The sequence below is a fragment of the Prosopis cineraria genome, unplaced genomic scaffold (genome assembly GCF_029017545.1).
Source record: "Prosopis cineraria cultivar Desert tree isolate PC_DT_omini unplaced genomic scaffold, ASM2901754v1 PC6, whole genome shotgun sequence".
Lineage (NCBI taxonomy): Eukaryota > Viridiplantae > Streptophyta > Magnoliopsida > Fabales > Fabaceae > Prosopis > Prosopis cineraria.
Window position 1 is genome coordinate 4185555 of NW_026555337.1, and position 26901 is coordinate 4212455.

Here is a 26901-nt window from a genome sequence, read left to right on the forward strand (position 1 = left end):
AATACTTACTCTAGTTTATTCTTACTTTTCAACCAAATTTGGCGTAGATGATAATCAAATAATTATTTAAAAATATTATTTTATTTATTATATTTATTTATCTAGTAGTAGAGTCAGAAATTTGTATATGTCAAAATTTTATTTTAAATTAATCATCTTATTTTATAAAAGATATAAAATATATTTGGTGGATACACGAATGTTATATAGGACTAATTTTTTAAAAAAATAAATTGGGTCTTAAAATATAAAAATTAATATTAAAATATATTTTAAATATTAGTTTAAAATATTTTATTAATTAAAAATAAATAAAAATATGAAAATATAAATATATTTAATTTTTTGAAAAAACTTTAGTAATGCACTCAAATATATAATATTTTAATATAAAATGATATAAAACTTAAAAATTTAATTAATATTTGTTATATTTTATATATTCCTTGAAATTTTTTTACTCAGGCTAGCCAAAACCAAATAGAGCTTGGCTTGAGTTTTGTTAGGCTTATTCAAGTTCATCCAAATAGACTTAAATATTAAAAAATATTTTTTTAATTTGGTCCTAAATTTTTCAAATTCAAGTTAGCCTATCGAGCTTGATCCAAATTATCGATTATAATAATAAGGTATATTTTTTGATTGTAAATGAACATTATCAATTAAAAAGCCTTGAAAATGGCATTACATTTTTCTTTGAAAAGCTTCTGCTAAATCCAATTTTCGTTATACACACACACACACTTTCATTAATCATATTATACTAATTTACAATACAATTCATAATGTCAATACTGTATGTATTACTATTTAGAACTTCCATTAATCCATTATACTAATTTTCATACAGACTTTGTTTTACTACCTTCGTTAAAAATATAAGATATTTTTTAAGGAGTTGAATGTTAAAAGATATTTTTAATCTTTTGAGGTATAATCATTGTCTTTTTTTTTTTAAATTATTACTATCAATAATAATTTTATATTTATTATAAAGTGTTTTATAAAAATAAATATAAAAAAATAAAATTAATTAAAAAATAAATAATTATTTTATTAAAAAGTAAGATTTAATTAAAAATATTTTATATTTTTAAATAAAGGAAGAATATGGCTTTTTGTAACTCTATTTTTAATGTCTTGAAAATATTTCAAAACATCTGAGTTAAGATTTAAGGAGCAAGCGGAAACACCCAAGCTCCTTGCGCGCCTCCTCTGCTCCCTCGTTCTAAAACCCCTGGTTACAGATTGTGGAAACCGTCCTTCCCCTCCGGCAACCACCTGCGAAGAGAACGACAGCCATCTGTTGCAGAAACCGACGACGGAAATACTGCAGAGGCAGTGGAAAGCGTTTCAGTGTCCGACTGGAGGTCTCTGCAAAGCTGAGCAGCTAAAGAGAGTTATTAATGGAGAAGATGAAAATAGAAGAGGTTCAATCTACCACCAAGAAGCAGCGCGTTGCCACCCATACACATATCAAAGGCCTGGGACTCGAGGTTCTCTGTTTCTCTCTAACATACTCACCACGCACATTCCGACGAAGGAAACTACCCCACTCTTCCATATCTTCTGTGGGCTCTTTAGAGTCTAGGGAAGCGGGTTTTAGCAGCTTGGTTACTGTCAAATCTTGTTTATTCTTCTTTACAAACTTTCATATTTTGGCAATCTGGGCAAAGGTCCTCTCAATTTTCAATATTCCTCTGGAAAATGCCATTTCTCTAAATTTTACATTATTAGTACTTTTCAACGACTTTAAAAGTTCATTGCTGTTAGAAGTTCAATCATCTCACCGTGGACAAATTTTAATCTTTGCTTTAATGCGGTTAAGCAAGAACTGAATCCTGTTTCTCCTCATATTATTGTTAAATTTAGTTCTGTAGAGCCGTTATCAGTGGCACATTGCAAAGTTAAATGTTAGGTTCCCTTTTGCGGTGATTCTTACACACGCGTGTAATGTTGTTGGGGGAACCTACTCTTCTTGTCTTATAATGAGAAGCTAGGAGGTTTTGGAAGAATCAAATGTATTGTTTGTAGACTGACATAGGCTTTTTTTATCGATCGGATAGGCATATCATTAGTGGTTTCTTCCACTCTCGAACCATGTGAATGACCTGCTCCTCCCCCCCCCCCCCCCAACAGGCCAATGGAAGAGCACTACCCTTTGCTGCAGGCTTTGTGGGACAGGCAGAGGCAAGAGAAGCAGCAGGTCTTGTGGTTGATATGATTCGGCAGAAGAAGATGGCTGGCAGGGCACTCTTACTGGCCGGACCTCCTGGAACTGGAAAGACTGCACTAGCCCTTGGGATAAGTCAGGACCTTGGGAGCAAGGTTGCTACATAATTCTTTCATAAGTATATTGTTTTGATATCAATTATTTTCTTGTCAATCTTATTGATTAAAATGAACTGTGATACTGATGTGAACTTCACTGGCTTATTGATATTCAAAGGTAGGAATCCTCTAATCTGAGCCAAAAAGAACATGCTCAGCTAATAGCAAACCAAAAGATGAAATAAAAGAACGAAAACAAAGGGGTTCTCTAGCTCCCGAGAGATTAGAAGCTCCCAACCATTTTCTCAGATTTTTCCTACCTACTTCAATTGCAACATGTTCTTAAAACCTTCTTCTGACCTCTCTTCTCTCTCCAAATCTCCCTCCCTGCTCGCACTTTATTACATATAAGATTTAGTTACTCTTGCGTTCTATATTGTTTTGCTGGTCCTTTTACTGCTACTGGCCTTAATAGCATGAGGCCCATCAGAGGTGGCTTCATTAGAAGTTTCTTTTCTTTTTTCTTTTTTTTTTTTAAATTCCATGCAGGTCCCATTCTGCCCTATGGTTGGTTCAGAAGTGTATTCATCAGAAGTCAAGAAGACAGAGGTTCTGATGGAAAATTTTCGACGGGCTATTGGCTTGCGAATAAAGGAAAATAAGGAAGTATATGAAGGAGAGGTGAATTAATTATTATTGATTTCCCCTTTGAAATTGTTGACAGTATCATAGTCTGTTCTTGTCATCTTCAAATCATTGTTGATGTCAAGTCCTTATGTGTTGTTAGTCTTTTGTTAGGTAACGGAGCTCTCACCTGAAGAATCAGAGAGTATAACAGGCGGCTATGGCAAAAGCATTAGTCATGTCATTATTGGATTAAAAACAGTAAAAGGAACCAAGCAACTGAAGTTAGATCCCACCATATATGATGCCTTGATTAAGGAGAAGGTGAGGCTTCCAATTTCTATGGGTTTCATTTTTTTTATTTTGTTTGTTTATATGCAAGAGAAATTATAAACTTTTTAAATGGTTATTTGAACGCTATTTTATGGTTATGTGAACCTAAGAACGCAGAGAACCTGAAGTTTTAATTTAAAATGTTTACAGGTGGCTGTTGGGGATGTCATATACATTGAAGCAAATAGCGGAGCAGTGAAAAGGGTGGGTAGAAGTGATGCCTTTGCAACAGAATTTGATCTTGAAGCAGAGGAGTATGTCCCACTTCCAAAGGGCGAGGTTCACAAGAAGAAAGAGATTGTTCAGGTAATTCATCTGAAGAAATGCACCTGTACACTAATAACATCCCTCAGTATTCCATTTTGGTGTAACTAGTTTATATGAGAACCCCTGTAACTTTATCAGGCTCAAGACTTTCCTATTTGTCTGGTTTCATTTTTGTGAATGCTGTTGTTATTTTCAGTCTGAACAATTCTTTTTCAAGTTCTTATGTAGCTGCTTCTCGGGAGATTAAGTATTCAAAATTAGTAGCTTTTTTATTTTTTTGGGGTAACTTAAGTTGTAATGGAGAATTTTTGGAGCAAATGTCAGGAAATATGTAGCCAAAAAGGTCCATATTCTATGTGAAAATTCTCTTTAAGACATTCTACACACACACACACACACACACACACACAAACATATATTACTCGTTCCTGATTGTGATCAAAGTTACATTTTTTTTATTGAAGGATGTAACGCTACATGATCTGGATGCTGCCAATGCACGGCCTCAAGGTGGGCAGGATATTCTATCCCTAATGGGCCAGATGATGAAACCTAGGAAAACTGAAATCACTGATAAGTTGAGACAAGAAATTAACAAGGTACTAACTTTTGGCAGAACTTTTGACCGATACTAATTTTTCTCAGTATCCAAGTGTATGTGAGGAGTTGAATGTTCAGTTTTTGGGTTTCTTAGATGCTTTCTCAAAGCTCAACCACTTTCAAATTTCCTTGCCATATTTTATAATCTTTTAGATGTTGTGTGCAATGATTTGAAATCAGTGATGTTCACATAGTCAATTTTTTCAGAAGAATGACCACAGGAAAAGAGACTAATGAATAATAGACTATGTAAATAGATTACTTTTCACGATCCAGGCCCAAAAAAAAAAAACAAAAAAGACTATGTCTAACAATGTGCTTCTGTTATTGACAGGTTGTCAACCGTTATATTGATGAAGGTGTAGCTGAGCTTGTGCCTGGAGTTCTATTTATCGATGAGGTGACTTTTTCACTCACTCACAGAGTCGCAATGCATAGCTTCTATTTTTAAATTATAATTTGATTGATTTGATTTCTAAATGCTTTTTGCAGGTGCATATGCTAGACATGGAGTGTTTTTCGTATTTGAATCGTGCTTTAGAGAGTTCCTTATCTCCAATAGTAATCTTTGCTACTAATCGAGGAATATGCAATGTGAGGTATGAAACTCTAGCAATTGTTTTTATAAAAATTGTTTTAGAGGTAAATTCGGAGAAACCAGAATCAAATGAGAGAATGATATCTGATGTTCAATGAGATTTGAATTCTATATTTAGACATGACTTTATTGAGACTTGCTAAATAAAGCATGCCTTGCTTCTCTTGGTTGCTTCTATTGCTGGCTAACTATCTTTGTTATGCTAAAAATAAATGTCATTCCATATTCTGTCCTAGTACTTGTTTTTGAGCCAATTTGTTCTGTGGGGTCAACTTTGGGAAATGTTTTCCATGATTGGAGAAAACAAAATAAATGACAAATCTTTGAAGAGCCTCATTCATTTTGATGGCATAAGTCAATTTGTTTTTGTATAAGTAGGATACTAATATAAATGGTGATTTTTTCTTCCTCAATGTTCTTCTGTTATGAGACATCTAATTAATTTGGGTATTTGGAGCATTTCGATGGATGGAATTTAAAGGTATTGCTGAGCCCTAAAAGTAAAAGTCCTAACAGTGTATATCTGATCAGATTAATTGTAGTGTTGATTGGTTGTATTTTCATTACTACTCCACGATCAACCTTGACATGTTAAATAAATTGCCCTGTTATGCAGAGGCACGGATATGACTAGTCCTCATGGCATACCTGTTGACCTTTTGGATCGGTTGGTGATAATTCGGACCCAAACCTATGGCCCTGCTGAGATGATACAGGTTGCGATGCATTTAAGTGGGCTGCTTCTGTTTCAAGAACAAACCTCTGACAATTGAAAGTATTGTAGAATCTGAGTTACACTAACGTATGTGCTCATTGCATTTGAGACAGATTTTAGCTATCCGTGCTCAAGTAGAGGAGCTGGGTGTGGACGAGGAAAGTTTAGCTTACCTTGGGGAAATTGGACAAAGGACATCTTTAAGGTACGTCTTCAGAATTTTGTTCTGCTGAAAATCGATCTGAAATTAGCCTTCAGTCCAGTAGAATAGGCCTAGGTGCAATACTTCATTTTCCTTGGGTACTTACAAGTTATACTGGCTTATCAGACACGCGGTTCAGCTTTTGTCCCCGGCCAGCATTGTAGCCAAAATGAATGGTCGAGACAATATCTGCAAGGTGTTTATGATTTATGCTTAATTAGGTTCTTGAATGAATTATTATGCTATTATCATCAACTACATGAGTATGATTTGAATTGTGTAATTTATAGGCAGATCTTGAAGAAGTTTGCTCGTTATATTTGGATGCCAAATCATCGGCCAGGCTCCTTCAAGAACAGCAGGAAAAATACATCTCATAATGCAACTCCTCAAACATCATGGAATGTGTGCCAATTAGACATGGGAGCATCTCGTTATGCGGGCTGCATTCTGACATAGGCGAAGTGAGTAGTATATTAAAGGATTCATGCTTTTGGTTGTTATTTCATGCGACTTGTTTTGCGCACCATTTTCATCATCACTCTTGACTACTGAAAACCTAAACGGCAACTTTTATATGTATTCTGGGATATATTTTCTCCATATATTTCATTTTTCCTTTTACGCTATTGCTATTTTTTTAAATAATTCCTTTTACACAATTTCTTTTACAAGCTTAGGCTTTGATGCTAGATTTTTCTTCTTTCCCTAGAACTTTTTGTTTTTTAAGTTTTTCAAATTGTGGTTTTTTTATTTAAAGATGCCCTTCATATATACCTTCAGAAATTCAACTTTATGATAATATTTAGGGAGAATTTTATTTAAGGATCTAGGTAGCAACATATCTTTTAGTAGGTCTTAACAAATTCAAAACCTCAATTCAGTTCTTAGGGATTAAATTAAAAATAATTTGAATGTAAAAAAGACCAAAATACCCTTGGTTGAAATATTAAAAAAATCACCAGCCATTGTTGCCAGAGTACCACTGTTGGACCACCGTTGGCGATGGTTGGAGAATTATAAAGAATTAATTTCTCGAAAGGTAATGAAGGTGGGTGTAGAATTTAAGATCCCTTAGTTCACCAAAAAGTTTTGGACTGTCAAGTCACTCAACCCATTCAATCATATAATGCATAAAATTATATATATATATATATATGTATATAATAAATTTTGTTTTTAAATCACTTGATTATTATGTTACTTGTTAATCATGTAACTTTACTTGTTAATACCTTAACAGGACTTGTTAATTACTTAATTTTTCTTGTTGACCCCTCGACTATTGCAACAGAACTAAATTACTTGTTAGTTGTGTAATTATACTTGTTAATATCTTAATAAGATTTGTTAATTACTTAACTCTTCTCGTTAAGTCCGTGACTCTGGCAAGAGAGCTACATTACTTGTTAATTACGTAATTGTAATTGTTAACACCTTAACATGATTTGTTAATTACGTGAATTTAGTGGTAAAATTCATGATTTCGTCAACTAAACTGCATTACTTGTTAATCATGTAATTTTACCTATTAATTGCACAATAATATTTTTTAATTGCATAGCTTGACTTGTTAATACCATAACAAGATTTATTTAACTATTATTTCAAAAAAGCAATTAAATTACTTGTTAATTATATAACTTTACTTGTTAATTCCTCAACAATACTTATTAATTATCTATTGTCACTTGTTAAATGAATATATAATTTATATAAAAAATTGAGTTTGTCAAGTAACGAAAGCGATGATAGTCGAGTCTCTCTTATCAGTATTCATCAAATTAGATATTCAATTATATAAGCATATATATATATAGATAGAGAGAGAGAGAGAGAGAGCATTACCCTAACAAACAAATATAATATTAACAATTAAAATTGAAGAAGTGATAAACTATATTGGGCTTTTAACAAGTATACTTCTTATCATAATACTCAATAGGTTTTAAAATAAGATTTATTATACAAATAATTTTGAGGGAGTCACGGCACTAACAAGTGAAGTTGCATGATTAACAAGTCAAGCTGTGTAATTAACAAGTATTGCATAATTAACAAATAAAATCACATTATTAACAAGTAATGCAATTCAGTTGAAGGAGTCATAGATTTTATAAATAAATTCAAGTAATTAACAAGTCTTATTAAAATATTAACAATTATATGTACGTGATTAATAAGTAATATAATTTTATTGTGGGAGTCACAAACTTAAAAAGAAGAGTTAAGTAATTGACAAGTCTTATTAAAATATTAACAAGAATAGTTACGCGATTAATAAGTAATTTAGTTCTGTTGCAGGAGTCGTAGAGTTAATAAGGAAAGTTAAGTAATTAACAAGTTCTGTTAAGGTATTAACAAGTAAAATTACATGATTAACAAGTAATGTAATAATCAAATGGTTTGGAAACAAGATTTATTATATATATAATTTTATGCATTATATGATTAAATGCGTTGGGTGGCTTAGTGGTCCAAAACCTTTTGGTGAACCAAGGATTCTTAAGTTTTACACCTTACCTTGGCCACTTTTGGAGAAATTAATTCTCCAGCCACCACCAAACGGTGGTCTAGCCGGAGCTTCGATGAAGGTCTAGTGGTTGCTGTCATCGACGAGGCTTCGATCACCGACGGTTGTGCTTTGGCGACGGTGGTTGATGTTTTTTTTTAATATTTGAACTGAGAGTATTGTAATTTTTTTCTACATTCATCTTATTTTCAATTTAGTCCCTGCAAATTGAACTGAGGTTTTGAAATTTTTTTAGACCTACTAGAGGATATATTGCTACCCAGGTCGTTAAATGAAATTCTTCCTAATATTTAAAGGGTTTACATAACTTGAACATTTCTTGTTCTTTTAGAATGTGGGGTAGAATGGATGAATAACTCTTCACCCTTATTTAATCCCTTGATGTGATCGGCCTGCAAATCATATAAAGAAAATAACTCAGAGTGTGTTTGGATAATTTTTCAACCTAGGTTAGGATGGCACAAACCTAAGTTGAGATATTCAATGCCTTAAAATCTTGTTTGGAAAAAAAAAATGAGTGAACGAGCAATGGCCTTTGAATGAGTGTTATTGTTGAAGCTGGAAAAAAGAGCTTCTTAACATGCATTGGAGATTTGGTGGGTGAACATCTCCTCTCTCCAGGCTATCTATGTAGTATGCACACTCCCAATCCCCTCCCACCTCCTTGCTCTGCTTGAAGCTCTTCACCTCCTTCTCCTTGCTGCCACTTTAATTGTCCATTGTACTCACCATCGTTGCCATCCAAGAAGGTCTTCTGTCGATTGTGTTGCTTGCCTATCGCGATCTGTGTTGTTTGCTGTCAAGAGTTGAGAACTTCTCTGTGGCAAGCTTAAATGTCTTTCTCATCATCATGGCATTCACAACTCCAGCTCTTTTTCTTCTTCATCTTCCCCCTCGTTTAGGAGCTTTGTGCGGTGGTCACCCAATTGCCTTGTTGTTTCAACTGTGTTTTGAACTTTACTACTCCGTTTGCTTCTTCTGATGTCATCTTGCTAGTTCTACGGTTCAAGGAAGAAGAAGGGGATGACTAAGGAGGAATAATTATAAATATAAATATATTATAATATAATTATAATTATAATATTATAATAATTATCCATTTTTAAATATTCTATTCCAAATTGTAATATTATAAGATAATTATAATTATAGTATATAAATATAATGATCCAACAAATAAAACATCAATCAATTTCAGTTGCATTCAAACATAAAAAAAACAGTTTGGTAAAAATAAACATAAAAAATAGAGTTTTTTTTTTCTATTTAGTTTGCTTCTTCTAACAAATTTCAGTTTATTCAATTGACTTTTTTCAAAAAAAAAAAAATAGCCAAACATAAATCACATTACATTCATTGACTTATTTTTTTTATTCTTAGTTAAATTCTAACTTTAGTTATAAATTTTTTTATCCAAACACACACTCAATGAGCTAAAGTGTAAATAATAGAGTTTCTGTATTGGCCCAAATGGTGAGAGATGCATTTGTCATAATTAATTTTGTTTGAATAATTTGCACCAATTTTTAATAGGTCATGCGTATTAAAATTTTTTAAACTTATCCTTATAATGTCTAATCCTGAAATGTTAATATGAGTCCTCACTAAAATTAGAAAGTTTTTTATCCAAAGTATTTTCATAGTCAATAAATCTTTTAAGAAATTTAAATACTGTTTAACGGGTTATTTTCTTTCAAACAATATTTTTTTATATACATTTTCAAAAATCAAATTTTTGAATGATGTTTAGACTCAACTAAAGTTAGAAAGCTGTTGACAGGTCAATTGGATTTCTTTTCAGTTGAAACGAGTTGAAGGCCGGTTTTCCAGAGCACTTTAACCCGACCCAAAGGTTTCCGACCAAATTGGCTAAAGGTGCAACGGGCAGCACCAACAAAGGGAGGAGGTGAATAAATAAGGAATTTTTGTTTTTGTTTTTGGATAAAGATAAGGAATTCATTTTGAACCAACTAAAAAATGATGAAGATTGAAGAAACTGGCCCAGAAAAATTGCGGCCCAAAAGCATTGGCCCAGCAAAAGTAAAAAGTAAGGGTTTTCGTTTGGAAGGACTTTAGAAACTTGGCGGTTTAATCAGTGACCGGATAGTGCAGGAACGATGACTCGCCTGAACTCGGAGCGGATATTGAAGGAAAAGAATACCGGCGATCCCAATTCCATTTCCACCCTTCACCTCAATCATAAAGCTCTTTCCGATGTAAGATTCTGTGCACTTCCCTCGGGTTTTCTTATCCTCTGATTTTGGAGCATAACTATTCTGAAGGTTTTGCATTTCGTATCGGACATTCTTAGGTATCAATATTGGTCGACTTCAAGAACTTGGAAAAGCTTGACCTTAAGCTTAACAACCTAACTTCCCTTGAGGTGTTCTCCCTTTTGTTTTGTTTTATTTCTAAACCAAGCTATGAGCCTTTCTGACTAATGTTTTCACCCACATTACAACAGGGGTTGAGGTCTTGTGTTAATTTGAAGTGGTTATCCGTCGTGGAAAACAAATTAGAAAGCTTAGAAGGAATTCAAGGACTTACCAAGCTCACTGTAAGTACACGGTGGACCAAATGTAGAGAAACAAGATGGAGGTTCTTTTATTGAAATAGTTGTGATTTGGTCTCATGTACTAAGTCTCTTGACTCTATTCGTGATACTAAGCTAGAATTTCAATGTGCTTATAGGCATTGAACTCAACCACGGATATTATTGCTTTATCTGCAGTAAGGTGTTTCTTTATAAGGGCCCTATGGACAAGTTATCGATGCGCCTAATTTCAAGGCGATACTTTTTCAGCTGAAGCTTCTGAGAAAATTTTTGTTTTTACATAAAACGTTAGGTGTTTATCTAGTTATAATTGGTTTTAGGATCTAACAGCTCCTGTTAGAGCCTGATGAGATAATACCGACTCACTGCTAGGTTTTGTGTTATGAGGTTAAGTAATTGTTCATGTATTTGTTTGTTTGCGCAGGCGTATTTCCATTGATGTGTATAATTGAATAATTTCATGAGAATTCAGCTGCCTATGAGCTAGTTTTTCTTGTAAAGTTTAATGAGTTACGTGAGGAAATAAGAGTCAGGTTTACTCACATTTGTCAACCAGGTATTAAATGCAGGAAAAAATAAGCTTAAATCTATGGATCAGGTTAGGTCTCTTGTTAGCCTCAGAGCAGTGATTTTGAATGGTGAGTCTTGTTACATGATATCTTACCTACTAACATCAATAGCAGATTTCTTTTAATTTCCTTTCTCCATGTTTTTAACTGACGTTTCTTTTTGGGTTGGGTAGATAATGAGATTCTCTCCATTTGCAAACTTGATCAGATGAAAAACTTGAACACTCTTGGTATGGTTCATTTTGCTTTTTTCCCCCTTTAAGTACTATTAATGCTAGTAACTGGTATCACTTTAATTTTATGTTCCTATCATAATCGACAGCATTTGAAATTTGATACAATCTTTCCCATATTCCCATCCTTTTCAATCCTTTTCAATGCTGTTTTATTTGTCAAAAAAATGAAAAATGAAAAGATAGGAGAATTATGATTCTTGAATTGAAGACATGAAAGCAAGAGAGGAAACAAAAGTTTCATGTGCAAAGTCAGGATAAGATCATGAATTTTTTTATTTTTAAAAAAAGGTTGTAATTTTGACTTGATATAAGTTACATTTTGTTCTGCTTAACCTTGCGCATGCATGATGATAGGGTTTTCTTTTTCTTTACGCTTCAATATATAAACTGATCTTAATCTATTTTTAACACAAACACACACACACACACACAAACCTACCATGTGAATTATAGGGTCTGTTTTCTGCATATTATTGAACTCTCTATTGACTTGAATGTAAAGTAATCTTTCTATGACTATGATTTCACCTGCAGTTCTTTCCAAAAATCCTATCCGTAAACTTGGTGATGCTCTTATGAAGGTGAAATCTATATCTAAGGTAAAATGCGCTCTAATATATTGAGCTCCTCTAAGGATTGCTTATGAACTGTATTCTGGAAGGTAACAATATTTCTTCTTTCCAAGCTTTCTCTCTCTTATTGCCAGCTTCAGACTATTGACTCCTCACTCAAGTCTTGTGTTGAGCTGAAAGAGCTCCGCCTTGCTCACAATGAGATCAAGGTGTGTCTTGAAGTGTAACTATCCTTGGAATCCCTTTTGAATTCATTTTTTTATTCAATACTCCCTCTGTTTTCAAATTTTAACCAACTCACATAATTTAAGAAAGTTAGTTAATCCTAATAAATATGTTTGAAATTGAAACATTTGGAGTAAAATGCCTTTGTAATTTAATGTTTAATTTTTTCTTTAATTTAATGGTACCATCCATTTATGGGGGCAAGTTCGAAAAAATATAATAAATACTTCTTGAAATTTGTAGTTTTGCTTATTAAAAAAAAAAATGAAGCATATGGTAGTTTCTGTTATAATAAAAAAAAGAAGAGGGAGTACTTGGCTATTTCATGTATTTTTTTAACTCAGTTTTCATTTTATGTGGTTTAAAACATTTCACTAAATCTTGGATTTTCAGAGTCTTCCAGATGAATTAGCTCATAATTCTAAGCTTCTGAATTTGGATTTGGGGAATAATGTGCTCATGAGATACTCAGATATAAAGGTTTGACATGCAGATATGGATTTTTTCCATGTTTTTTTAATTTTGATCATTATCGGGAATAGTCTTTACCTTGTATCATGTTCATGTGATGCAATGGCAGGTGCTCAGATTCCTGGTGAATCTGAGAAATCTCAATCTTCTTGGAAATCCCATTGCTGGAAATGATAAAATAGCAAGAAAGGTAAGTTTCTTTTTATTGTTCTTTATCATTTGTTGTTATTCTCACGTTGAAGTTTAAAATTTCCTCTCTGACATGAACTGTCATGCATATAATGTGACAGATTAAAAAAGCATTGCCAAAATTACAGATATACAATGCTAGACCAGTAGATAAACTTACCAAGAATGAGAACAGAGACAGGGTTGATGGAGGAGATTTTTTGGCAGATTCTGAAGGTGAAAAGGATAGAAATACTAGTGCCTTTGAAAAGAAGGATGTGAAACATCATCAGATCGAAGGTGAGGATGATCGTTTTGAAACCACAGGAAGGAAATCAAGTAAGAAAAGGAAGAAAACTGTTGATGTTGTCTCCAAGAAGCATGTCACGTTACTTGATGAAAATATGGTTCAGAATAAGGATAGGAAACATAAAAATCCTGCCATAGAGGGAAAGAATGCCGGTCCCATAGACGCTGTTAAAAATGACAGAGAGAAAAAGTCTATTAAGAAAAAGCTAAGAATCAATGACAAGCCCCAAGAAGAGGGTGTGGCTTTTGAGGAGAATATTACTAAGGTTGATAAGAAACAGAAGAGATCAAAGAATAGGAAACAAAGTGAAATTGATGTCATCGATGACGCTGAAGCTTCATTTGTGGATCTTTTTAACGTCAATGATGAAGATCTAGAACATGGTGGCCAAATAGAAGTTGTTGAAAAAGTACTGAAAGATGTGAATTTTGTGGGTGACACGGTTCCCTCTGTGTGCAAGCGCAAGAGCTCTAAAAAGCGAAATGTGGAGCCGCCATCTTACCCAATATCTGAAATTGGAATGGGAGGGCCATCAACTTGGGGTGATGAGTAATTATCCGGAATTATGCTGATTCTTCAAGATGAAGAGTTGAAGACTAAATAGAAGTTATGTTCTGTTAGTCTTCCCATTGCATTCCCCTTTGATCTTGATGAATTCACTAGTTAGTTTATGATATTAAGTATCTGGTCATTTTGCCATGCTTTTACAAGGCTAGTGGATTGTTATGTTCCTATAGAGTCAAATTCTGATCCTGGTATCAAATCCAAGGGCAATAATGATGGGAGCCCACTGAAACAATGAGGTTCTTGGAACACATGAACCAAATTTAAATTTTAGTTTCCCATGTTGTTCAATATACATTGTTAAAATGACCGGTTAAAGTAGTTTTCTTTTGTCAATGTAAAGGGCAAAATTGATACTTGAGATTTCAAGTGATTGTAAACGGATCTCCATGATTTATTTGCTCACATTAAACGTTTTTATGGTTGAAAGTCATGTGATGGGTTGAAGCTCACTCTCTGCAATTCAATAGAACTGTTCATCTAAAGTCAGATATTGATTGTTGCTTTGTGAAGAAGTACCACGCTATAAACAGTTGACCTAATTTCGCATGTGTTTGGCTATTAGCCAATATAAGGAAATACTCTTTCCGTTCGTTAATATAAATTGAAGTTTACAAAAGGAAAAAAAAGTTAAAATTAAAAGAATTATTCTAGTCGTCCGCAATCAGCCTCGTTTTAAACCCTTCTGAAAATCCATAACAATGATGGTTCCGGCTGCGTTTGTTGAAAGGCGTTTAACTATGGTCAGACCAGTCAATGGTTAATTTTGATTTTGATCGCCAAACTCTTGTGCTTGGATGTGAATAGTCACGCATGCAACTTTCCAATAATTGACTACTTTTTTAATGTGCAGTGCACATAATAAATAATAACCTCATACAAAATTTCTGATTGAAAGATGTATTGGTGTAAAAAAAAATGAAAATTTCAAATAAGAGAAAGGATATAGGAAAGATAGAAGTTAAAGGCAACAATGTTGGAGAGAACGTGAGTTGTATTATTTTTGAAAAGAAAGATTAATCATTTAATTTCTGTAATTTTAATTCAGTTATAACTCAGTTTTTAATTTTGACTCGTTATAACTTAATTTTTAAAGTTTTGATTCAATTGTAATTTAATCTCTAAACTTTAACTTGCTGTAACTCAATCTTTATAGTTTTAACCATCCAAATATTAGTCCTTATATCTTAAAAATAAAATTCTAAAAACTAAAAGTATGTTGACATTTAGTGATTAATTTTAAATTATGAAAAATTTTAATTCGATAATGATTATAAAGATTTTATCTTTCTAATTTTATTTTCTAAAATACATAGACTAATATTTTAAATGGTTAAAATTATAGAGACCGAGTTGTATTAAGTTAAAGTTCAAAAACTAAATTATAATCAAATTAAAATTTTAAAGATTTCAAGGACTAAATTGCAATTAAGTCAAAACTGTTGGGATTAACTAATTAATTTTTTATTTCCTAAAGCTTATGAATAGCATGTGGATAGTATATTATGATAAAACTTTTAATTTTTTGTAATTTAAGAATAATATAACTTATGAGATTTTATAAATATACAAACTTCTCTTGTATTTTACATTCAACTTTTATAGTAAAACATTATGATTTGTTGAAAAAGATTTCAATTATTTGTCACAATAAAGCCTAGAAAGACAAAGACTTCTCCCAGCCATGATGCTTATACTTAATATAGCCTCGTACTGTACATATAGGCAATGCTCGGCAAATGCATACTTGCTTATGAGCTGCTCAAGAAAACGCGTTATTAGTATATTTACATACGAATCGAATATGGCAGGCAAATTTGATGCTTGCATTTTCTTAGTCAATGTAGATTTAAATAACTCTTACCATAGCCAAAACATTGGGCTTTTCTTAATGGATTAGCCCATTTAGGCCCGAAAAAAATTTAATGTTGGATTTTAAAATATGTTTAGATTTGTTTGGTTTAACCAAAATAAGCTCATTTTAATTACTTATATTTTCACTAAGATAAAAAAGAAGACATTGTCGGCATTAGACTCATAACTTACAAAGTTAAGAGATCAAATTTTTTAATGATGTAAAAACTGTAGTGGTGAATGATTTGTAAGTAATTTTATAAGTGTTATTTGAGTCTATAAGTATGCTTTAATCTTGATGAGCTCACATATTTAAACTTATCTAAACTTTTTTTATTAAAAAAAAAAGGATGATGAGGAGGATATGGAAAAGGATTGGTGAAGCAAATTTGATTTGGTTTCATGAAAAGAGTCAAATGATGCTTCTTATTTTGTGAATTTGTTGTTTACCTTATTATTTGTGTTTGTGTCTTCAATTAATCAACTTGAAATGTTGATAGATTTGCCATTATATATATATATGATTTACGAGAAATATTTGTCATTTAAAATTTGCGTAAAAGGAGTAAACTAGAAATGCCTTGAATTTAAAAGAAGTCCGTTACCCTGAAACAATAGGGATAGACTTATATTCGTACTTATTCAGATCGGTTCGAATAAACTCAACTAGAACAAATTTCCAACCCTACATTAAACCCAAGCCAAAATAAATGTCTGGGAATGCCCAAACACAACGTGAAAACGGCTATACATGATTCTCTTTTGTACGTAATCGGAAGAGGAGGAGGAACGACAAGAACAATAATATTGTCAGCATTGGCCATTATTGATGAGTTGGCATATCTAGTTGTTTGCTTTCGTTTGTTCTTTAGGTTCGAACCAAAGAACAAGAATATTGAATAAAACAGATCGGTTATAGAATATAGATCTTACCAGTAAATAATACTCCAAGTCGGGCCTTTTTTTTTTTTTTTTTCAAAGTCGTCGCTGTCATGCATAGTATCTCTACGAACCCTTCACGTACGTTCTCATCGATCTTTCTCTTCTTAAGAAGATCGAGGAAAGTGTTTGGTAAGGATTTGAATTTTCTGCACTATTGGATAATAGGAAGTGAAATTAAAAAAAAAATCAATGTGTTTCCAATAACTACGTATTTTATTTTATTAAAACAAAATCTAACACCAATGGAGAATAAAATCAGACATGCATAGGTATTTATTATGGAGATTTAATATATAAGAATTCATATCATTAATAATCTGTCACTCTCGGAAGGAGACAATGAATCATTATTCCATGTCTGTCTCTCCATTATTATTTTCATTTGATAATTTAACTGGCTTCAAGTTCGTTGTGTTGGCTATAATCAGTTGACCCGAAAGCAAGCATACAGTTGTACAAATAAGAAAAGGGAACACAAATTCATGGAACTTCGTATGGTGAAGTTGGTAGGGCATGTAATCCTTCTTGTGGTCGGCCATGAATCATGATTATATTCTTTCTTCTGATCAAATTAATTAAAGGACTAAAAAAATATATCCAATTATAAATGCTGACGGTTTTTTTCTAATCAAGAAATGTTCACGGTTTCACCACTGCTAATAACAAATCGCTATTCATAATATTCTTACGCAAAGGTCACAAGCATTATTCATTTACAAATTTTTCTCCATCTCAAGTTATAAGATATTTTTAGATAAAATCTCATATACCAATAAATTTTATTAAATACATTTAACAATCTTATCTTTTCAAAATAAAAATATAAATTTTTAAAAATACCTATCATTTAATATATTAAAAAAAAGGATAAAAATTAATTATAAATAGAGAAAGAAGAATATTAAAATTAATATATTTAATGAAATCTTAATCTATCTAAAGTATCTTGTATTTTAAAAAAAAAATTAAAAATATTTTATAATTTGAGGCAGAAATAATATTATATTAAAATCAATATATTGTTTGTAACTTGAACCCCCGATACATTATCGACGAGGCTTTCAGGATATGAGGAGACTTTAACAAACTAAATGCTCCAAGCTATCACGAATTATCATTTTTTCACTATTGAAGAAATTAATTGAAGTGGCAATGGTATTTTCATAGAAATTATCACAAATTGTTAACATATTAGCTTTAAATAATTAAATTAACTTCTTTTATTAATCATGTGAATTAAGTAAAACCAAGGGGCTTCTGTATTTATGATCAGATGGATTATCATGTGAGAAAGTTACATGTATTTATATATGTGTGTGTGCCTTTATATTAAGTTGAAGCACAGAATCAAAATTAAAGAGAGTAAGTAGTGTTTTGATTTAAGAAATATACAAGTAGGAATTTTATTTAATTATGAGTTTCTCAGGGTTAGCGTCCAATGAGGCGGCTTTCATGCCCCACACTTTGAACAACGTAACATCAGCGTCTTTGAAAAAATGACTTCACTTTTTCTAATCACTTTGGCTAATAATAATGCCATGTGACCACATATTTTTCCACTTTAGTTTGCTTTATTGTGGTAGTTGTTGGTTTTCTAAAATTTTAAAAATCGAAGGGGCACGTCACATGAGTGATTATTAGATTTAACGGTCCAATATTGCCTGAATGAAAAAGAGAGATAAAATAACTTTTTAATCATTTATTATATCTTTATTAGTACTGTTCAACATGTCTAATGATTCTAGGTCCTTCGTATTTAAACTCTAATTATAAGTCTCTATTTTTAACTAATCCTGAGAGTGATAAACGGCTTGCCGTTTTCCCTGACTCTACGACCCTTTTCTGCCCTGGCCAAGGGATTTAGAATTTTCTCATCACGATATGTACTGGGTTTTGTTTCTGTAATCTGGTAGCTACTGGCTAGATGATCGATCTCTTGTATTTCAAAAGGCAAAAAAAAATCCATACTATAATACATTTATTTACAGTAAAAAAATCAGGCAATTTGATGATAAATTAAGCCTTTAATTTATATGTTTTCATGACATAAGGAACAAAGTCATGTAACTTAAAACATCTTTTTATTTGGAAAAAAAAATAGCAATCCAACAAGGTTAATTACTTAAAATCTGAATCCTCTAAAGTCGAAGCCTTTGATACTAGTGAAGTTGTACATGAAGTATCATCAGTTTGCGTGCAACTTCATGTCTTCAACCATTTCAGAAAGCTCAAATATAATTTCACAGGATTCAGGTAATTTGGCACGTAATAACTTGTGACTTGGGATTCAACCAAGAACAACACAGACATCAACAGTTTGATCTGCAAGCTGCAGAGATGCCATATTTGAGTGTTAAATTAATCTCATTTAAAAATTATAAAAATAAAATTTTGAAAATACAATTTCTAGATTCAATTTGCCGGGTGAAGATTGACTTTGTGAGAGAGTGAGAGAGAGATGGACAATAAGGAGTAGTTTGCTTGAAGAAAAAGCATGAAATCAGAGTGCCCCTTGTGGAAATACAGACAAACTAAATTATAAAATTAATGGTAAGACTGGGGATTGTAAAGTGCGCTGTTTTATAATGGATTATTCAATTCGGGGATCTAGAATTCCACATGTATATATGTATGAAATTTAATTAATGCGGCGAGGAAGACGTAACATTGTAGCCATAATATTCACATACAGGTGGAATATGACATGCACGTATATATCAATAATATTACGATTCGCGTCAATGCAAGCCCAAAGTACTCCCACTTTCGACCTGTCAGACACGCCCTGTCAGTCAACGTTGACCCTAATTGCAGCTTCATTTCAGACGGCCACGTCATGTCTTTTTCTCCTTAATTTACTTATATATTTTCTTCTTCGCTTTCTTTTGTTCCTTTGTTATGCCACGGGGAACAAGTTGAAGGGCCCCTTAATTTACTAGAATTTTATTTCTAAATAACAGAAATAACGCCAGCATGTATAATGGCCCGCCCCAAGCACCAAAAGATGACTCCGAACTAGTTATAATCAAGTGCCTTTTAAATCCTCAATAATTATTCATTAAAATAGTTTGCCTATCAAATTATAGCCGTACAAATCTAACACGATTCTTTGAACTTTGTCAAGTTTGGTTTAAGAAATTGACCCGAATGAAAGGAGTTGTACAAATCAGAAAACGAAACGAAAATACATAGAATTTAATAGAAGTTTGGTAGTGCGTATGATCTCTCTTACTAATACCCTCAACTTTGTGCTTCATCTTCCATATGAAGACAAACCTTGGACCTCAATTTCTTCATTTACAATGGGTCATTCTTTTAGTCCTCACCAAACCATATATGATATATATATATATATATATATATTATTTAGCTGAATTCTACTTTAAGTTTTTTAATCTTATAAGCAATTCCAAGTACCTATAAACAGAGTGTATGTATATCAGAGACAAAAATTAAACATTCTCTTTTATATTCTTAGCTTAATGTACAAGTTGATTCTCTATCAATGGAGTGTCGATCTGTGCAAACTAGATCATGAATCAATTTAATTTATGAACTGATTTTAATTAAAACTTATTAAAAGTAATCTTCGCATGATTATGATTTGCACTTTGAAGTTTGAACCTTCCATTTGAAAATTTCGGTACCAGCCGAGGATTAAAAGGACAGAGAACAGTTGTAGAATAAAAATCAGCATATTAAACCAAATTAGTTGATCCACAGTAGTAGAATAAAAATCAGAATATTAAACCGAATTAGTTGATCCACGAGGCAAGCTATATATATATATATATATATATATATTAATATTTAATATGGAATGGATTTTTTAATCCCCAGGACCACTAAACCAAGCCCACAACCTTAGACGTCAACAGTTGTTAAGAAAGTGTAGTGTTTAATATTATAGCTTCGGGCCCATAGAGGGACGAGAACGTGAGGTCGAAGATAAGAACAAGAATAAAAAGGCAGTTTCAGTGTCGTTGAAGGAGACGAATGGATTGTAAACGGAAGCCACAGGGTAATTTCCACTCCTACCCCTAGCTTCAGCTTCATTCATTAGCTTGCTTTTCCCTTATATATATATATACACATATATATGCTCATTAAATTCGAATCATCGCGTTGCAGTTTGGATAAGGCCAGAAAAATGGAAGGAGGTGAAATATGGAGAGAAAAAACATGTTGTCCTCTTATATTTGGATAAGTATGAAAAAAAAAAGATAAAAGAAAGAAAAGTGACCGATCACATAATTATAAAGATACTCTCGTATTAGAAAATAAACAACATCCTCTGCAGCTGGCAAATAATTGAATTTTTAAAAAATGTTAGCAGGGATTCGACTCTTGATTGTGCGTATGAAAAATGTTCTATTAGGAGAAGCAAACTAATTTCTACGTTAAAAAGAAATTAATTAATTTGCCATCGACTGTCGGTTGAGGAATATACTCCCTCCATACTTATATATAAAAAGCTTTTTAAAATATTTTTTACCTTTAAATATAAAAGATTGTTAACATATTTTTTAATAAATGAATTACAATATCCTTATAAAATTAAAAAGAAAAAAATATAAATACTTTCATTAATTTATTTAAAAAATTATTTTTTATTTATAATAATTAAGAATAAAATTAAAATATTTTTAATATTTTTAATTAGATAATTATTTTTTTATTAATTTATATGATTCAATTAAAAATATTTTATATATAAAAATAGGGGTATATTTTTGGCACAGACAACAAGAAATGCAGGTTTTGTTGTGGCTTTTTGGGGACAATTTTGGCAAATGTGATAAGTAATGTAACTTTTTCCCCTAATAATGCACACTAAATTCAGATTAAAGGTCTAATCGCTAACACAAGAGCCAATTCTTGGCTACACTGTTATTAACAGTTTTAATTAATGAACATGTATGTACCCCTTCATTTATAAATATAAAATATTTTTAATTAAATTTTACTTTAATAAAATAATTATTTATTTTTAAATTAATTATATTTTTTTATATTTATTTTTATTTAATAGGATATTTTATCTTAAAATAAATATAAAATAATTTATTTAATAAGAATATTTTTTAAAAAAATTAAAAATTATATTTTAATAAATTAAAAATATATTATACTTTTTAATGAAAGGAGTATTATATTATTCACTTATGTCAAATATGGCACCCATTAAAGTTGGGGGGGTTTTTGAACAGCATACCCCCCTCTCTCTGAAAATATGACCCCACCTTCCGTTAATTGCGTCTCCTGATATAATGCCCCTGCATTGCCCATGCCAATTGCATCTCCATCTCTTAATAACCACCCGTGATTATTAGCTTCAATGCTAAAAGCATATATGGTGATTGGTGAGGCGTACATAAATATTTCTGTATCACATCTAACGTCTTGATGATGATGATGATGATGAATCATCTATATAGTTCGATAATTACCTGTTACAATCAAAAGTGACAAGACTAGCTGTGGGGCAAAAAAGACGCGCGAGTGACAAGATTTAACGGGTGGCCTTCAACAAGTGAAGGGAATTCCTACAATTTTAATTACATGCTTATGTTTTTTATTAATGACCATATAAGCATTCGCATGGGTATGATCCAGTATAGACATGGGTTCCAATTAGTTCCGAATCACACAAAGTACAAACGATGAGAAGGCATGGACGGTGGCCAAACGTGTAAATCAAATGGGGCTTGTCTGGTGATGTAAATTAACTATTATTAGGATTAAATATGCTTTAAATTAACAATAAAGTGATGGCATGGAATTCAGATTTTAAACCAATAGATCACACTGTCACTGCTCCTTCGTCAACAAAGAAAAAATGACCTTCTTTGAGTTTTAAAAGTCTGCCCAAAAAGATAAAACAAGATAAGTTTCAAATAATTGAACTTTATTTTAATCCAAATCAATGTTTGGTGATCTTGTTCAATTGTATGTTCGCAATCTAGACTGTTACGAGATGGAAATTGTTGATTACACCTTAAGTGTTTGATTTGGTAAATGATCACAGTATCCTGGCTCAAGTGCCCATAACATTAAGGCGGTGATTTTTCTCTCAGTATACAGTATATACTTTGTTAATCATGCAGTTCCGGTTATTAATTTCCAATTTACTTTTCTCCGGTAGTTATTACCCTGCTATTTTGAAAGAACGGAGAACATGCAAGCACGGCACGAGTTCGTTATTTATCACATTGATCCGTTCAAATATTTCATCATACACAAAAACACGTGACAAAAATTACAATATTCTAAGACGAACTGGGAATCAAATTTAGAATTTTCTTTGTAAAGAGGACTGAGCGTATATATAATTACAGTCACGCACAAATAAACAAGAAGGGATAAAACCCATGCACTCCATAAAATGAATCAATAATGATGTGCCGCACAACCTCTGATCCGCAATGATTAGCCAGCGTGCCACGGCCGATAAATGGATCAGATAAATGAACACGTCATCCTCATGCCTTCCAGGGCGGCTTATTACTTTAATAATAACTCTCTCTTCATTTTTATATATAAAAAATTTTTTAAAAAAATTTTATTCTTAAATATAAAAAATTATGAACATTTTTTTAATAAATGAATCATTATATTTTTATTAAATTAAAAAAAATAAATACTCTCATTAATTTACTTTTAAAAAAATTATTTTTATTTACAATAATTAAAAATAAAATTAAAATGTTATTGTGCTTTTAACTATATCACTAATTTTTATTAATTTTTATGATTTAATTAAAAATATTTTATATATAAAAAGTATGCATTAGCTTTTCAATTAAATGTTAATTAAGCCGGCTCTGCCTCCAAAACTGTGTCTTTTTATCTCGACCAGTCAACCGGCCTCAGCCTGACAACCCAACCGGGTTTTCTCATAATTACCCAAAATCAAATGACCATTTTATCAATCAATCAATTTGGTTGATCTATCATGTATAATTTCACGGCCTATATAAGATTCTATGGAGATTTTGAATGGAAGATTCTTGATCGGAATTATACGGTGATTGTATTACAAGATTTGTTACGCAGCTTGCACTTTTATGAGAAGGTAATCCATTATAAACAACGATAATTTACCAGGTTTGGGAGCAAAATTGGACTTATATTTTTATTGACAAGTAAGGATTAACACATGCATTACCGATTAAACTACACCGCGTTTTAAAAAAAAAAGTAAGTAAGTAAAATGAGAAAGTGACATAAATGTAATGGTCAAATTGTTCCTGGTTATCTGATCTCTATTTCGTTAGTAAAGCGGACTTCTTTTTTTTGTTAATTCTAAAATAAAAGTTGTTACATTAAACGAAATGTCCAGGATGGCTCCATCGAAGGTAAAGTACTGGGAAAACTGCTTTGATCTTTGAATAATGTTTAGTTTTGAGCTGACAGCCAGTGTTGACTTGACTACTCCACGTGGCTTTTCTTTTTTTGTTTTTGTTTTGGTTTTGGTTTGTTTGTTTGTTTTTTTGTACTTTTACTATGCTTATTTAGCGCTATAAAAAGCCATTTGCATTCCACACCCCCCTCGGTGTCGCGACCTGATCACATCTTCCTGTATTCTAACATTCAAATCTGTTCTTGACGTTACGATGGATCCGCCTTCAGCATCAGAGGTTTCCACCGTCGATGGTGGCGCCGGTTCTTCCATATCCACCATCCACTCTGACGTGATTCAGACTCACATCCTCACTCGACTCGATGGCCCGACTCTCGCTTCCGCCGCATGTGCGTCAGCTCAGTTACGCCGTCTCTGCACCGAAGATGATATCTGGAAGAATATCTGCACGGCCACGTGGCCCTCTCTCGACGACCCGTCCGTGCGCGATGTCATCTCCGCCTTCCCCAACGGTCACCGTGCCATTTTTTACGATTCCTTCCCTTCTCTCGATGCTCTTCCTTCCAAGACGAAGCAATTGTACCGTCCTTCTCCCTCCGGGGAATTAATTTCCGCCGTCGATATGTACTACAAGGACACGCCCATCTTCTCCAAAGTTCAGCGCACCGATTCGCAAACAAGCTGGTTCCTCTGTTCGCCTCTGTGGGTCGACCTGCTCCAACCGAAAGAATTTGTGCCGACTCCCGTTAAATACGTACCGAAAGACGAGGAGTGGCTGAAGCACCTGGAGGATAACCTGAGTCTGAGCTGGATCCTGATCGACCCGACCCGGAAGCGATCGGTGAATCTATCCAGCAGGAGGCCGGTTTCCGTGCAGCGGCACTGGTTGACTAGGGACCTGGAGATACTGTACGCGGTGACGGTGGCGCGTGATCAGAAGACACCGGAGTGGGTGCAGTGCACGATAAAGGTCACGTGCTGCGGGAAGGTTGGAGGGGAGATGCACGTGAGGGGAGCGAGCTTGACGGTGGAGGATATGGAAGGAAAAAACCTGAGCGGGAAGGAGAGTCTGGGGATTCTGCAGGGTGCGATGGAGAATGCGGAGAGGAAAAAGGTGAGCCGAGAGGAAGCAAAAGGGAGATATGAGAAATTCTTGCGGATGAAGAGACAGAGGAGGGAGAGGAAGCAGAGGATAGAGAAAGCGATGGACATGATTTCAGTCATGGTTATCATCGTTGTTTTTTTATTCTTTTGCTCGTTTATGCTGTTCTGAGTCCTAACGTAACAGAAAGAAATAGTTGGATGAATAGTGTAATTAGCAATCAATGCAGCAACGCATAGCAGTGAATTCTTTCATCTTCTACAATATTTACTGAGAGTCCAGAAAAAGCAGAGGAGGCAAGGCCTTCAATGTCGGCACGTGACACTCTTAGCCTGGAATTGCAAGTAGCAAGGCTCGAAACAAAACATGCCGGGTTAATGACCGTAGATTAAATCCAACAGAAAGATAATGTTACATAGCACATTTAATCGACCATCTACTTTTTGGTGCAACTTCATTCGCTCATTAACTAGAGTAACAGGCAGCTAAACATTGCATTGATGAAACACATTACGGTTCCCTTTTTGGCGCAGCTTCATTCAGTCATTAACTAGAGACTCAGTTTCGCTATTTGAATCAACCAAATGTAACTTAAACCCTTTACAAAAAAATGTGAACAAAAATCGGAGCAAACAAGATTTGAGTTTGTGTTGTCAATGGGATGTGCCAAAGTGTGAGATGTTTCGGCCTTAAAAATGGGGACGTGGATCGGCCACAGAGCAGATTGCAAGGCGGGGAGGCAAATTGATTTGCGCGCAACGCAGAGAGGACATCGCAATAGAAGAGCCGTGCGGGCGTGGGAAGCCGTGTTGGACCAGAGGGTCAAACGACTGAAGGAATCGGAGAAAACGACAGGGAGGACTTGGGTGCTGGGCCTTATTGGACGTTAACTTCATAACTTGACTCTAAAACCATCAAACCGCAAAGCACCCGTCTCCGGATCCTGCGTTCCAAAGCCGCGGACCCTTCTGCGTTTATTTCGATGATATTATTTCATTATCATGTGGAACTTTCCCAGCTGATCTTTCATTATCAGTATAATATAACTATATGTTTTATCAAAATTTGATTTTTCGTATCATACATTGGTTCAAAAGATTCTGGTGTCAATGGACTGATGTTGCGTCACGCTCATATCAGTATTCAAATTTGAAAGAGTGATTTGCAGGTCTGAGTGGACGTGGAGTGGGAAAAGAAGAAAATTGAAAGCTTGAGGTCATTATTATTATGGTTGAACTCCAAATTTAAGTGACAAATACAATCACAAGCCATACATATGATATGGCACTCATCTGAAGTTGTCCGCTGAGGATCTAAGAGGTCAACAACTTAACATCCTCCATCGTACGCCAGCGATTTCACTTCTCGAGTCACCACTTGTCCGCATCCTGTGTTTTCTTTTTCACCGTTGTCTCAGTCGAGGTATGAATTGAGCGGAGCTGGGTCGATCAATTTTTGTAAGAGGTTGAGATTTTCCCAACTCAACCAACAGACTCAAACAATTTTTTATTAATTTTAATAATCTTGAAACCTTAAAACTGATCTGGTAATCAACTTTAAATTTATATGTCACGTAATACTCATCATTTAATCTTAAATTTTCTCCAGAGCATATCATGCGTTAACTTAGTTCTTAATTCACGATCACGATCACGATCACGCTCACGCCACTTCCTTCCTTTGCTTCGTACTCATTTGCTTGTGCTTCCCCCAAAAAAAAAAAAAGAAAATCACAATCACAAAACAAGGAATTAAGGGGTTGTTTGTTTTCTATAATTTAAAAAAAAAAAAGGATAACTGTTCTGAATTTAATTGTTTCCAAAACTAT

General features: G+C 33.2%; 3 protein-coding genes across 5 annotated transcripts; all 3 read left to right on the forward strand.

Annotated features, from left to right (window-relative positions):
- The first annotated feature begins 1178 nt into the window (after positions 1–1178).
- On the forward strand, positions 1179–6239 carry LOC129313540 (ruvB-like protein 1). Its single transcript, XM_054956746.1, has 12 exons — positions 1179–1496; positions 2140–2328; positions 2821–2952; positions 3070–3219; positions 3379–3534; positions 3960–4094; positions 4430–4495; positions 4588–4694; positions 5310–5409; positions 5522–5613; positions 5737–5806; positions 5901–6239. The coding sequence occupies exons 1-12, from the start codon at positions 1407–1409 to the stop codon at positions 5988–5990; spliced, it is 1377 nt and encodes a 458-aa protein (XP_054812721.1). The 5' UTR covers positions 1179–1406; the 3' UTR covers positions 5991–6239.
- A 3791-nt stretch (positions 6240–10030) lies between these two features.
- Positions 10031–14241, forward strand: LOC129312338 (leucine-rich repeat-containing protein ODA7). 3 transcript variants are annotated; one of them, XM_054954894.1, is made up of 11 exons: positions 10031–10049; positions 10256–10359; positions 10455–10526; positions 10608–10700; positions 11254–11335; positions 11440–11496; positions 12037–12101; positions 12188–12283; positions 12693–12779; positions 12880–12960; positions 13061–14241. In XM_054954894.1, the coding sequence occupies exons 2-11, from the start codon at positions 10261–10263 to the stop codon at positions 13799–13801; spliced, it is 1473 nt and encodes a 490-aa protein (XP_054810869.1). In that variant the 5' UTR covers positions 10031–10049; positions 10256–10260; the 3' UTR covers positions 13802–14241. The 3 variants fall into 3 exon arrangements, with proteins under 3 accessions (XP_054810869.1, XP_054810868.1, XP_054810870.1); XM_054954893.1 differs by lacking the exon at positions 10031–10049 and having other exon boundaries at positions 10227–10359; XM_054954895.1 differs by lacking the exon at positions 10031–10049 and having other exon boundaries at positions 10227–10359; positions 12209–12283.
- Positions 14242–24148: 9907 nt separating this feature from the next.
- On the forward strand, positions 24149–25337 carry LOC129314244 (F-box protein At2g27310). Its single transcript, XM_054957615.1, has one exon. It carries the CDS (start codon positions 24225–24227, stop codon positions 25242–25244), a length of 1020 nt encoding a protein of 339 aa, XP_054813590.1. The 5' UTR covers positions 24149–24224; the 3' UTR covers positions 25245–25337.
- The last annotated feature ends 1564 nt before the right edge of the window (positions 25338–26901 follow it).

Excerpts from the sequence above, each read along its gene's own strand:
- LOC129313540 (XM_054956746.1), top strand. The coding sequence starts at position 1,407 with ATGGAGAAGATGAAAATAGAAGAGGTTCAATCTACCACCAAGAAGCAG. Across the intron at positions 3,220-3,378 it reads ATGCCTTGATTAAGGAGAAG|GTGGCTGTTGGGGATGTCAT; the intron begins GTGAGGCTTCCA and ends AAATGTTTACAG. Across the intron at positions 4,095-4,429 it reads TGAGACAAGAAATTAACAAG|GTTGTCAACCGTTATATTGA; the intron begins GTACTAACTTTT and ends TGTTATTGACAG.
- LOC129312338 (XM_054954894.1), top strand. The coding sequence starts at position 10,261 with ATGACTCGCCTGAACTCGGAGCGGATATTGAAGGAAAAGAATACCGGC. Across the intron at positions 10,701-11,253 it reads AAGGACTTACCAAGCTCACT|GTATTAAATGCAGGAAAAAA; the intron begins GTAAGTACACGG and ends TTTGTCAACCAG. Across the intron at positions 11,497-12,036 it reads GAAAAACTTGAACACTCTTG|TTCTTTCCAAAAATCCTATC; the intron begins GTATGGTTCATT and ends TTTCACCTGCAG.
- LOC129314244 (XM_054957615.1), top strand. The coding sequence starts at position 24,225 with ATGGATCCGCCTTCAGCATCAGAGGTTTCCACCGTCGATGGTGGCGCC.